This window comes from Falco naumanni, chromosome 7, assembly GCF_017639655.2.
Source record: "Falco naumanni isolate bFalNau1 chromosome 7, bFalNau1.pat, whole genome shotgun sequence".
In the NCBI taxonomy this organism is placed as follows: Eukaryota; Metazoa; Chordata; class Aves; order Falconiformes; family Falconidae; genus Falco; species Falco naumanni.
Window position 1 is genome coordinate 71548878 of NC_054060.1, and position 14254 is coordinate 71563131.

General features: G+C 38.7%; 1 protein-coding gene across 4 annotated transcripts in view; it reads right to left on the minus strand.

Annotated features, from left to right (window-relative positions):
• The window catches only part of INO80 (INO80 complex ATPase subunit), a 67903-nt gene that overhangs the window by 46089 nt on the left and 7560 nt on the right, over positions 1 to 14254 (minus strand). For all 4 annotated transcript variants that reach the window (XM_040600441.1, XM_040600444.1, XM_040600443.1 and 1 more), the window contains exons 2-13: positions 13233 to 13418; positions 12203 to 12369; positions 12045 to 12112; positions 10357 to 10515; positions 8419 to 8539; positions 6896 to 7110; positions 5802 to 5855; positions 4029 to 4232; positions 2543 to 2738; positions 2303 to 2370; positions 1772 to 1981; positions 1127 to 1207 (exon numbers count right to left, since the gene is read on the minus strand). In XM_040600441.1, the coding sequence (XP_040456375.1) occupies positions 1127 to 1207; positions 1772 to 1981; positions 2303 to 2370; positions 2543 to 2738; positions 4029 to 4232; positions 5802 to 5855; positions 6896 to 7110; positions 8419 to 8539; positions 10357 to 10515; positions 12045 to 12112; positions 12203 to 12369; positions 13233 to 13375 (1686 nt within the window). In that variant the 5' untranslated portion in view covers positions 13376 to 13418. The remainder of the gene's footprint in view (positions 1 to 1126; positions 1208 to 1771; positions 1982 to 2302; positions 2371 to 2542; positions 2739 to 4028; positions 4233 to 5801; positions 5856 to 6895; positions 7111 to 8418; positions 8540 to 10356; positions 10516 to 12044; positions 12113 to 12202; positions 12370 to 13232; positions 13419 to 14254) is intronic.

Sequence of the window (14254 nt, forward strand, 5' to 3'; positions counted from 1 at the left end):
AAAGGATACAGAGACAGTTGATACAACTTTACAACTACTAAAAGACAGTGGCTACATAAGAGAGGGAACTATGCACAACATAGCAAAACTTCCTCCCAGCACAGCAGATGACACAGAATCAAACAGAGCAGGTCTAATGTTTCACTAAGACTTATTTCATAACTGCAAAGTTATTCCCAGAACAATCTCGTTTGTTTCTGGGAGTTGCCACCTTCACATTACTAACAGCCCGTCATTTTGGTGAGGAAAAGAACCTGAGGTGGCACTGGAAAGCTTTGCTCCATCATATCACATTGGAACGCCCTCTGGTGAGGAAGAAAGTTGATCCATTACTGCATTAGTAGTTACAAGCTGGCCTGCATAAGGGAGAGCCAGAAAAAGCCCTGTGCAGGCTTCCAAAAATCTGAAGTGGCAGTGCAGCAGGGAGAAAAGCCTGTCTGTTATCCCCTCCATACAGGTGAGCACACCAGCCTTTAGCTCTGCACACCCCTTCCAGTATTGTGGCTGACAGTGCCAGCGAACTGGTAGCGAGAAGAACATAAACAAATGCCATCACTGTCATTTGGTCACTACTGCAGCTAATCCTGCTCTCAGTATCACTTGGTTGGTATCTCCTATTTAAGGCAAGTGACTGGATGCCAATCAGACTTTTTTTTTTTTTTTTCAGATAGATATTTATTTTTGCATGGAGAAGTAAGCTCCTGTTGCTTTTCCTGTTGTGTTTGTCTGCCCTGGCACAGAAGAATCACTATGGTTCTTAAAATAAAATAAAATGCACCACTGAAATCTGGAAATCCATGTTGATTGCCACGAAGCTCAGAATTTGGTCTTCATTTCTACATGTCTCTGAGTTGTAAAACTCAGTGAGCCATGAAGTGTACAACTTGTTGCCTCATCAGGCTTTCAAATTCAGTGGAAAAGACTGAATAAATGAAAATTCTATTTTTATTTATATACACACACACCCTCACATGCATTTCAAAGGCTCTGCTTTAAAACAAAGGGTAAAATGCCTTTTAAGACATTCAAGCTTTATGATCCAGAATTAATTTCTAATGTGAAAAGTATGCAACTTCTACCAAGCATACTGACCAGGAATAAGCTTTAATTCCTGTATTTGACTTACCTCAGCCAGATGTGCAAGGAGAGCAATACTTTGTACTGTTTTACCCAGACCCATTTCATCTGCCAGGATTCCATTGATGCCCTGCAAAAGATCCATAAATGAACACCTTCACCTCACCACTTTTTAATCCATACAGGACTAGCAGAGCAGTTGCCACTGAATTTAGGGAGAGCAGCCCCACTGTGACACCTCTGAAACACCTCATTGTGTCTTCTACTAAGAGTTCAGTTACCTCAACTGCACTTTCATTCCTCAGTCTGTTTTTTCCCTCCACCTGTCTGCACTTTGCAATCCCCCTGTGACGGGGTACGCACACAAGGACAAGGCTGCCTGCCTGCAGTTTACCAGCTGACCCAAGCCTGAAAGAGTTCGCAGCTCTCTCAGTGCATAATCTAAGTGATAAACAGTTGTATAAAAATTCACATAAAGAACCTTTAACTTAATGCCCCGTTGAAAGTTGTTAAATCATGAATACTGGTTATGTGGCTTACATAACATTTTCCTTTCTTGTACAGACATTACAGATTGAGTATAACTTGTCTATTTGTAAAACGGATTTTTTTGACCAAGTTTAGTGACTTGAATTAACTAGAATAAAACTAGAAGTTTTAAGAATTTAAGAATTTCCAAGATGTACTAAGATACCTGCTCATATAGGTTGGCCAGCCAATTCATGCCTTTCAGTTGATAACCCTTCAGTTTTCCATTAAAAATGGTAGGCTGTGGAATATCTTCTCCCGCTCGGATAGATGGATTTGCTAAACTGTAGCTCTCTCCAAAGCCAGTACCAGACTTGTTAGCAGCCCGTAAAGCAGCTGCCCGACTCTCCTTTGCATCTTCATCAAATGATCGGGTCTAAACAGGAAGATGAAACTATGTGTAAGATGATGAACAACTTGACAAGAAACTCTACGGTAAAGGGCTTTACATTTCACATTAAAGTATAGGATTTCTGCCAGAGATTAAAAGAAAACAAGCCTGTTCCTGTAGTCCAAATCTTTATATCCTAGTTTTCTACCTGTTTAGCACAGGAAGTGCCAACAGAATTAAATCCAAATCTGGCACCCGGAATTAAACAAACCTATTTCACTGAACTGCTATGAAAGATACCGGTTCTGTGTCCTCTACGGATTACTCCGCTTTCTCAACTACTTCATGGTTCAAAAAAATACATACCCGGGCCTGATGAATCTGGTAAGCATCCTCAGCATTCTTCAGAGCTTGGGCCTTGTAATAGTTACTGTCTGAAAACAACATCTCCATGTTAGAGCTCCGCAGCAGTAACTACAGTAATTATAGCAGTGCTTCTTACACAAGAAGGATTTTGTGCTTGAGACTGTAAGTTTGCACGATAACGTGCGGAGTACAGTATATTTCAGAAGAGTGAATGGGAAGCACTGTCGATTAATCACTTACCATAATCTTCTTGGGTGATGTTGACCACTACTCCTCCGCCAATATCAATCTGCCTTTGGGTAGAGCTGTCTTCCAGTTTGCGTAGGATTTCCTCCTGTATTCCATCATGTCCAATATCTCGTTTACGACTCATAAAATGGGCATATAATTCAGTTTGCGTGATCAGGAAGTTAAGTTTTCGTTGCTGTCTCTTAGCCTAAGAGAAGAGCATTTACAAAGAACAGATGAACGGGGAAAAAATACCGACAAAAGTTTAATGTTTGAAATATCATTAAACAGAAATTTTTTACTCTAACAATATATCAACAACTGATCTATCTGGATTATGTTATGCACATCGCTGTGACATCAAAATGCTAGTATACTAGTTGACACAGTAACACTGACCACCACCACAAACATCTGTATTAAAATATAAAATTGTTGCAAATGAAAAGTTCTTTTAAATGCAGTAATCATGGCAAAGAACACCATAATCTAATGAAAGAAAGTTTGAATTTTTCAGTGTAAACAAAACTTTTAAAGACTGACAAAAATAAACAGTATTTTAGTGGTATACAGTAATAGAACTGAACAGTTAAAAAAATGCTCTTGTGACAACCTAACTTCAACATTCTGTTATTGATTAATAAAAAGAATTATGGTAGAATATGTGAAATACATCACGAGGTAATACAGTTGAGATATTATCATTGTTCAGCGTTGAGCAAGACATTGCAGAAACTGTTCGTTCTTAGGTTCTGGTTAAAAAATGCTATAGCTAGAAGATGTCAATGAATCTAAGTCAGCTGAAACCTTCACAAAATGCTTATGAATTTGCAAGAATGAGAGGAACACAATAAATAAAAGCATACTTTAAGCACAAAACTAAACATCAGGTATTCTAAAGACTCAACCTTAGCTCATCACCGCACATGTAAGGTAACAACCACAAATCCACTACAGAGCTTTGGCAAGGAAGCTTTTTCTTACATTCAGCCCCTCTTGCTCCATAATGGAGGCCATGAAGCTGTCACTTGGCCAACAAAAGAGCAATCACAGAAAAAATTCTGTGCCCCATATAAAAATGACAGTATCAGTTTACAGCAGGGGAAAAAGAAGGAAGGAAAAAAAAAAAAAGATAGTTCAATGTGAATGAAAAGGTGGCTTGCCTTCTGGACCCAGAGTGATATACAAACCATCACAAAAGGCTGGCCCTTACCTGCACTGAGATAGGTATGTCTGACACACACTCTGCTTCTCTAATCCCTTCACTCACTTGTAAAGAATGCACGCAACTTGAAGGCTTTTTTTTTTTAAATCACCTCTAGCTAACATTAGAAGAATCATATAAAGAATTTTAAGATAGCAGAAGAAATAGGTGGGATATTGCTGACACAGAACAAATAACTGAATTTCATGGCTTGGATTTAGAAACTCGAGTTATCTGGTCACTTCTGTGCTTCCTCAACAGGTTAGTTATCAGCAATCTGTGGTTCTGCTGTACCTCTCTCATCTCCTCATCCAGCTTGCGTTGCTCCAGAGCCTCTTTCTCAGCTCGTTTGCGATGTTCTTTTTCCACCTTTTCATACTTTTTCCAATAGAGAAGCATCTCCTTGGTAAGACGACGTGCCCGTGGTAGCGTTTCCTTACAGTTTTTCTGGGCCTGGAGAGCAGCTCGACGTACCTCCCTCATGCACTGATGGGCAAGCTAGAGAGAAGTAAGATTTTGGAAACAGTGGTAAAGGGGGCAGATTTAAAAAAAACAAAACAAAACAGCAACAAACAACATCAAATTTAATTATAACCAAGTCTGATCCTTCAGAAGAGAAAAAACTGTGATACTTTACTCAGCAGTAATGCTTCTGAAATGGCATGAGAGAACATAAACCTCCAAAAACCTCCTAAGATGGTGAAGAAAAAACCTGAAGACAGTTCCAGCGTGGCACGGAACTGAAAGGACAGATCTGGTGGGTAGGCTCCTGAAAGGGACTCAGCAGATCCAAGTTCAAGGCCTGCCTGCAACTCCAACTCACCTATTCCAGGCCCTTTCCTGGGATTCTTTTCTCACTATTTTAATAAGGCTGCTGCAATAGCAGTCTTGGTGGAACACAGTCCCATTTACGTTAATACACTGAGAAGTGGGAGAGCATCCTACCATTTTCCTACCATGTCATGAAGCAGCATAATACAACATATTTTTTCATTCTAGGATAAATAAATTAATGCCGTTGACATAATGATCAAAATTGCTGGGTTTGTTGGTTTTGACAGCGTTTTTTTCCTCTGCTAAAATCTGCACATCAACAATTCTAACACACAGGTTTCAAATGATCAAACGAAACAAAGAAAAAAAAAAAAGTGGAATTTCAAACCCTGTAAGTCAGCTGCATCACTTACTTGCTAAAATGCAGTTTGTGATCCCTACAAGTACAATAATCACAGGCCATCGGCCCAGACATCACAAAGCAATCCAGTCGGCTGGCTAAGGAGGACCATAGGAGAGAACCTACCTACAGCAAAGCTTCTTAGGCATATACGCATGCAGGTCCTGTTTTCTGCATCCCTTAAACAGAAAATACTCCCTTTTTCTTGAGAACATATATATAGAATAGAAAATTTTCAACATCTTCTTGTCTCGGGTGATTCCCAGCCATATATTTGACTACCTTTTCATTAGCCATACAAATGAATTAGACACTTGAAAAATGCTCAGAAAGCCATTACCAAGTGTTCTTAAATAACTCCTTCTAGGTGGAAACAATGACATTTCTCAGAGAAGACTCTGATATGTTCCTTTTGCAATCACTTAAGCAAAAAATTGTTCTATTTTTAATCTCAGCTCCTATATATTAATGTAAATTAACAGATTTAATATTCCAAGAGCCCCTTTGATTTAAACAAGAATGCTTAAACCATCAAGTTCTAGCTAGCAGATAGATAGGCAGTTCAAAAGCCAAAGTGTACTGAAGTCATTAATTTACTATCAAAGATCAGTAAATTAAAAACGTACCAACTAAATCTTAAAAAAGCCAAAAAGATCTCATGGAAGAAATCCATGTTGTTCGTTTCAGCCTTTGCTTACAAAATATGCCAAAAATGACACATCTAAAAAAACGAAAAGCCTTATACTAAATGACAAATTACTTCGATACGGTGCTTTCTCCTATACGCCCTGCTAGTATAGTCCGTATTGTAAGAAATGGAAGAAACTTAAAGAGGTTACAGTTTGCTTATCACATCCAGTACAAGTACCAGTGTAAAGCTAAACAACACTTACCTTTTTGCTGTTGGTTAGGAAAAGGTTGCGGGCTGAGGCTTTTTGTTTGTATGCCTATAAAAGAATACCATCTTAAAATTAGTTAAAGGGTAATGGCTTCACAGGACTTTGAAAGATCACTATCCAGTCCTCAGCAGATAAACATGCCAACTTCAGCCTTGTACACTACTGTGTAGCTGGGTACAGGTACTGTATGTGGTTTTTATTCTGACCAAAACAGCTTTTCATTCTTAATTACTGAAGGCATACATAAACGTGTTCCAACTCCTGAAGGAAGCATGTAAAAACTCCTCATTTTCCAGGATCATTTCTTTAATTACTACTATTGCAAAGCAGGGTTCTCCTACTTCACTGTTACCACTGAAGTAAACAACAAAAATTTCCACTGTTTCCCAAAGATGTTAAGAATAATGTGCAATTAATTCTTAAGAGTTAATGTTCTTCACATGATCAAAATCAGTCTTGAAAATATAAGGTCTATCACACTGCACATATTCTTTCCCTGGCTTGTAAGTTCACAGAGGATGATGCAGCCATCACTCATATTCAATTTCCTAGAATTCAAAGTCTGTTAACTGTGAACTCCAAAAAGCAGGTTGTAATGTCCACTCCAACCATATCTCAGAAAACCAGCAAGTGTAAATTTCTATTTCAAATGTGCCTGAAGCTTGTCCTGTAAACGATACACTCTTCCCTAGACTGTTTCTGAAATAAGCTTCAAAACCCACGCAAGCTACAACGATTGAAACATTCCTTTCCCAAACTTTATGTAAAAGCTAGATACTGGTTTGCTCTATCCTGTACATTAGCAGGAGTACCTGCTACAGCTTACTGTACTGTTAATAGAAAAAGGCTGGACAGCCAAACAAAAGCAGTGGCAAAGCACTGCATGATCACTTGGATATCACCGGTGATAAAAAATTCAAATACACGTCGCTTACGGATTACCGAATATCAGTTTGGTCATTAATGACCACCAGAAAAAGCAGGCCTTACTTCACTCAGTTTTTCCAAGTGCCAACTCCCTACTAAGTCAATTTTTTATCTGACTGCCTTGCTATGTTCATCGACCTAGAGCCATTAGCCAAGCTCACCTTTGGCAACTCCTTTTTAACAATGCTGAGCCACACCTTCCGCCGACGTGCATTAAGTTGCTCGATAGTCAAATGCTTTTTCTTGGACCCAGGTGGTGGTGTATCATGAGAAAACTTGGCAAAAACTTTGGTCTGGTGATGATGGCGTCGTGGTGACTCCTCTGAAGAGAGTTCTTCATCCCGTCTCCTCTTTTTCTTTACTTTTTTCAACTTGCCTGCATGGCAACAATGATCATAAAAATAAATTAATTTTCCTGGTTTTGGAACACACTTAGTCAGGTATCTTTCCTTGAGTAAACTATCCTAGTCAATTTATGTGTGGAACTGACCAAAAAGCCAAACTTATCAGTGTTTGCCAATTCTGATACCATCCACTTATCATAAATTAGAAATCTTCTCATTACTTTATAGCGGAAAGATTTTCCTGTTTCATAAAAAGGGTGGCGAAATGAGGTTTTTCCACCCAGGGAAACACACCTTAGGAATCAAAATGTCTGGGACTTGATGTAATATTTCTTGAATTGTGGTAAAGTTCTACTTAAAGACATATAAAAGTAAGACATACAAAGGTAACAACATTAGTGTTTGGTAGGGTAAGTATCAAACAAAACTTCTCAGTAGCTGAAAGAGATTGGCACGTTACCATGTATTAGAGATACCAGCTTTCAGAAGAAATTGGTACCGGATCAGATGAAAATCACATTTTTGTGAGTATGCAAAATCATGGATACTTCAAGATTAGTGGAGAGAGACAAAAAAACCAAAACCACAGTCACAAGGAACTTGCAGAAAGATAGGAAGGAAGAAAGCCCAAAACAGGCCCCTATAAAAAACAGCTCAAAACTTAAGTACTTGCACTGGAGAGAATTCACCTTACTGTGACAGTTCATAGCCTTTTCTTCCTGCTTCCTTACAGATTTATGCTGCTACCAGCTCGATCAAGAAAGGAAACGGCACTTCCTGGCAAACATGCATCTGAGAAACTCCAGCTGAGAGGTTACAGAAGTAATTCTATTTTAACTCACACTGGGCATCAATTCTGAGTTACCTCTGTTTCCAGAAAACACTTTCAGTCCCTATCATTTCTTATTCACTAAAATTCCATATTCAGGAATAACTGCAGCAGGTACTGGAGAAGTTCTTGCATTTTTCAAGGAACCATCATGTTTCCAAAAAACTCTGAGTAAATGGACCATGATATACAATGGTATTTATGGATTTTGAAGCAATGAATAAAGCTCTAAGGTATTCACTGTGTTAACTCCTTCATTCTAGATTCAGAGGCCCACAAAGAAAATCTAAAGCCATGAACTCTCAATTCACACTCCTTTTCCTTCCACTCTAGCTTTCTAGAAGCCAGAAGATAAAGCACAGTATATCCTGAAGATTTTTTCATTGACAGAACTGGCTATTTCAATGCAAAACCCTAAAGTTTGAAACATCTATGTTTATTCAAAGGAAATGATGTAGGAAAGAAGTTTAATCACAGCAACCATTTTAAAACACAAGGTTAGCAAATTTACCTTTTAATTTTTTCTCTTCTTTAAACTTCTTTTTCTTGGGCCCTAGCAGGTGGCGCTGCTGCTCGTAGTAAGGATCGTGCGTAGACAGCAGTCCTGCACTGTAGTATTGATATTGCTGCAACTGAAGTGGTTGTAAATGAGCACAGGAGTGCAAAACATATAGCAGATAACAGAGATAGCAGGTAAAAAAGTTCAGATCTTGATCACAGACGAGAGATCAGAAAACATACACTTCTCCATACTTAGCATTGTTATCAAGGATCATACAGTGTCCAAAGTGAAACCACTGCTCCCAGAGGTGGCCTCCAAGTCCTGCACAGGGAGCCAAGCCCACCAGGTAAGGCAGGAAGAGCAGGCAGTGAAATTTACGCTTCCAAGCACACTGCTCTATCTTTTCCGTATGGGTCCTGCCCAGCAAGGCAGCACATTACATGTAGTGATCCAATTATGGTCCTCTTACTGGTTTTGCTTGCATTCCCAAATGACATACATGTTCTACTTCATCATTCCAAGCATTGTAAAAGGATGGGTTTAGATAGGAGGCATTTAAAAGATTTCCACAAGGACAAACAATTTGAACATTCAGATGGTTAAGCAAAAATACAGCCGCCTCAGCTTCCCCCCACCCCAAATTATCAAAAAAATCAGTATATTCCCAGCATAATATTTCAGCTGAATAAAAGAACTATACACAGGTTACACATAAACAGGCAAATTAAAGACAGCACAGGTCAGAAATTAACAGTTTAAAACCTAAGCATACTATTAAGTTAACGAAAGATTTTTGAAAGGGGAGAACATCAGCATATACATTTTTTTTTTGACAGATGTGTTTCCCCCACTCATAACTGTGTACTGCTGATCTGACAATACCCCGGTTATTCCCACTGGGTATTATTTCTTACTAGTCTGGAAATAAATATTTGTGTAAAACCTAACAAAAGTTATGACCTGTGTAAAAATTGGGTGTATGGCTATTTGTGTAGTTATGTAATATTTCAAGACACTAATACAATCTCAGTTTAGAACTTAACAAGTAAACAAAGGGAGGAAGTGGACAGAATCAAAGACCCGAGTGGGAAAACATTTCTTCACTCTTCTGGAGAAATTTCAAAAGAATATGCAACAAGAAGACAAATTTAATTTCAGAGACATCCTCTGATAGCAGAATACGATGACTTCCTTCACCTGAGACTACTTTCTGGTGCGATTCAAAACAGCAACGAAAATAATTTCTGCAAAAGTTCTTATAAATTTGAAGAAATATATTATTATAAACAAAACGGTCATAGAATGTGGCCTAATAATAACAAAAATATAGAAATGTGGCAGACTATTTTCTTATAAGAAGGGAAAAAAGAAGAGAAGAAAACCCAAAATAAAAAAGAAAAGCAAGAAAGAAAAATGTGAAGCAAACTCCCAAAGATCGACAGGAAACGGTAAGGAGAACTAGGAATTCCCTTTCAAGAATGTAAACACTGCCTTCCTACTCATCACTTCAACGATGATGCAAGTATACTGCTTTAGGTTTAAATATAAATTTTAGTCTTGAACAGCAGCTACTACACGTATTAGAATTTAACCCACAGCACCTCAGTTTTCATACATACATTATCCAAATCTTGCATTCTAGCGCCCTATATTTGCTCTAGTCACTGGGACAGAGCATTGCGGAAGCTCTATATAACACCTGTGCCAGTACTAGCTACATAAATTATTGACAGATTCTCAGCATAAGGCATAAACAGCTTTTCGGTCTGTATGTAATTAAACAAGCCTTCTCTGCAACCAATGTTAAAACTGTTCTAGTCTACTTAACAGGATGTTTTCCAATCCACAAAACCTTATGTTTTTCGATAAAAATACAACAGCAGTTAAAATAATGCAGTTAAAGGAAAGAATAAAAATCAAGGAAATGTAAAAATTCTGGATTTTTACCTCTTTGTCTTTGCTGTATTTGCTTTGATGCAGTTTCTTATATTTGTGTAATCGCAGCATATTGTGAAGTTCCTCCCTTGAAAGGGAAAATTCTTCCTCCTCTCCGTCCTCATCACTTGGTGAATCTGTGTCACTGGAGTCATCACTCAGAAGGATACTCTAACAATAATAAATGGGAATTACTTCAATAATTGCAAGTCCCTAAACGGAACTGTTTATTACACAAAGCACTCTTGAGCTTTTATCGAATAAAGGGCTGTGGGTCTGGCCCAGCAACGATACTGAGTGTTTATAAAGCATCTTCCATCTGAAACGCCTCAAATGGAAAATCTTTTTCTGAGGTACAGTACTCTGTAGCAGTGAATCCAATACACACGTTCTGATCTGAGGGAGGTAGTTTTCTGCTAGTTTCATCATAGTTAAGTCATTTTAGAATCCACTTTCTGGTCTCAGACAAGCGGCAGTGAGAAAACCCAGGATATACCAGTAGGGGCACTTTGTTATGTATGGTTCCAAGTGCTTTCCTGCCCCATTTGTAGTTTATCCTGCTACTCTGCCCCTTCCACCAGCATTAGCTGTAGCAGGTTTGGCTCTTGTCAGACCTCTTGGCAACCTGTTGCTGCTAACTACACAAGGCCACAGTACAATAAAAACACAAAGGTGGCATAAAGCCACCATTCCACTCTCTCCTTCCATCCTTGTTTGGACCCTGTCCTGAGTTCATCATAGAAAAATTTTCAAGGGAGTCCCAAACATCCATGTAATACAGTTCATAATAGATAATTTTTTAATTTTGACAGCGTACTAAAATTACTTCAAGTTTCTGAATGTATACTCACCGTGAAATTTAACTGAAATGCTGCTGCTAACCAAAATTGAAATGCTTACTGTCCATTTTGCTACACAATGAAAATGAAAGCCTCCAATCTACAAAGACTATAATTCTGTTTTGTTCTACCCAAAGTCTAATACAATATTCGTTATCAGCCATCACATACTCTTCTTTCTTTCCATTTCCAAGATGAGAAGCCTCTGTAGAATGTACTTGTTGCTTTGGTAAGTGTTTTTTCTCAATGAAAAAAAAAACCAACCCAACCAAAATATCCCAGCCAATCAACCCTCCCCAAAAAACCATTTCTTTCCTCTTAGCAAGGGACCATAGCTCCAGTTACCTGGAAAAAAAAAACCCAAACAAAAAAAAAACAAAACAAAAACCAAAGTGCAGCAAACAACCACCCAATACAGAACAAGACCAAAGAATTCATTTGGAGCCCTCTAGCCCTCTTTTCAGCAACACAAAATATTACCACAGCTTTCTATCACCTTATGCTACTTTTTTAGTGGGAGATTTTGCATCAACTAAATTGCATCACATGATTTAAAGCAGCTCTTAAAACACATTAGTCTAGCTTCCTGAACTCTCCGTAGCACGTGTAAAGTAAAACTAAATGGACTACGGAGAACAAGCTTACTGTAAACTTACTGTATTGGGAAAAAGTATTTGTGATAATTTGTGGCAATGCTTTGACCACTGCTCAACTTTCTTGCCTTAATCTCCTTGCTTACGTTTCTACACCATGACCTACATCAGACAACACGATGGAATTGCTCACTGCTGTCTACAAGGTGCTGACTGAAACTCCAGTCACAGATGTCACAATAGCTGCATTTCTTTCCAACATTCTTACCTTCAGCCACTTTCTGCTTTTCTTCAGTTTGGAAAAGTTATACAAGCTCCCTTTTTCAGACTTTGGTTCTGTTTAGAGAAAAAATAAAGTTCTTAAGAAATACTGCTTTCCCCAGCTTATCCCAAAGAAAGCAAAGATTCAACCTAGCGCCTGCCTACCTGGCTGCAGTACTCCATTCAGGGAATGTGTGTTCAGCATCCCGGAATTCCCTGCTCCAGAAGACTCCCCAAGCAAAGAGTTTGGAGGCTCTTCCTTAACTTGCATCAGGGGATCCCCAGACTGAGGCAGCAAAGGATTGTCATCCAATCCATCTTCACTTTCATCACTGCAAGGCAACATGTAATGTGGTGACAATGAAAGGAAAAATATTCAAAAGAGAAGACACCCACACGACTTTCTTACATGTGGCCATTTGTCTCAAGGTTTGAGAACTGAGACAGCTTCAGATATAATTTTACACATTAGAAATATTGCTGTTAATAATTTCCCATCAACCCCTCAGCAGTAGTTAATCATCAGACCGGCCTGGCTATGCCATCAACCTGCACCTTCAGCCTTTAACTAGGTATCTAATTTGAGAAGCATGAAATAAGCAAGAAACTAACATCAAGTCCTCAGCACTACTGACTACTGTATATGTGAGAACTATGAAACTATATTTTTTCTACTCCTTGAATGGGTCTTATTTCACGCTTGTAAATACACCTGTTTTCTGTTACCTATACAGTTATCAGTTCTGTAACTCTACAATTCCAAAACAACGATGAAATTAAATGTAAACTGTTCCAGGACAGAAACGTACCCTGATGACTCGCTTCTCATGGCTACAACTTACTTTACATAAAAAGTCTGCATCTCACCAGAGTCTCTGCATTTCGCTTCTGGCCACAGGCCAAGTCCCTGAAAAATCAACTTTGCGTTTCTTCCTCCTACTTTTTGCAGGCAGTTTTGGGCACTCGGCTATGCAAGAAAGCTTTAAAACATTGTGCTCATTTGTACATGGGCTGGCAACATACTGAATTATCAGTGCCAGGTAGAAGAAGCACAGTCCAAAACCTTTAAAGGAGCGGAGTTTATAATGAACAAGTCACTACTAAATCCTTAATGTGGTGTGGCCTGGGAACGATATAATAAAAATGCTTCTCTTTCCTTGATGTCCCCAAGGAAAAACAGGAAAGGTTTTGGTACCTGGATATACTCCTGTTAAAAATGGCAGATGTCTGTCGTAAAAACTGATCCAGTTGCAGAGCCTTCTCCAGATATTGCAGATAAAGGGGTTTTGCCAGCTCCGAGCAGCTGCCATCCTCCCTGGCACCCAGCTCTGAGGCCATAGAACAAACTTCTCCTCATGCACAGGTGCCTCTGAACGCGCAGCTGTCAAGAAGGAACAACAGACATCATCACCACCACCTCTGAACGGAGGAACTCGGCGAGCAAGCACACCTCCTGCACCTGACACCAAATACTAGTGTCTCACAGAACACGTAACAGAGGTAGTCCTGGGCAAAAAGCTTAGGCTGCAGTTAACAGGTACATTAAACAATCAGAAATTCACACTAAACTTTCCATCACAATATTACAATAGCCAAAAATGCAATTCTTAAGGTTTCTGGTTTATGACGTGTGGGTGCCGTTTGAGAGGAACAAGCATGGCACTGACCAAGCATGACAATCCAAGTGCCAACAGGGAAATGCAAGTGCAATGCAGCCAGTCCTTGAACATATAAAGTAAACTTGCATCACTATTAAAGATAACATGTTTAACTCCAGAGGGCAGCTGCCTATCATGAAAGCAATTACATTATTTTTCTTAACTTGAATCACATATATAAACTTACTCCAAAAAGGAAGAACTACTGAAAATATTGTCCTTCTGTTGTTTTTACCATTCAGTTCATAGCTGCAGTCTACAGGATACTCCTAAGACTTTTCCTTTACTTTAAAGCAATACGACTCTCAGAGCACCCAAAACGTAGCGGCCACCTGTTGACAAACAAGCTACAAATACCACACCAAAAAAAAATAATATCTGTTCTAAAATTCATCTGTTTTCTTTATTAAAGAAAAAGTAACACATAATTAGCAATGTGTTACATACTTCTTAGGCTTACCAATTTAGAACATACACTAGCTTTATGTTTTTTCAACTAGTAAAACCAACCTGCCTGATTTTCACGTTTCATTTGTTCTAGGACTTTAAAAAGGATTCT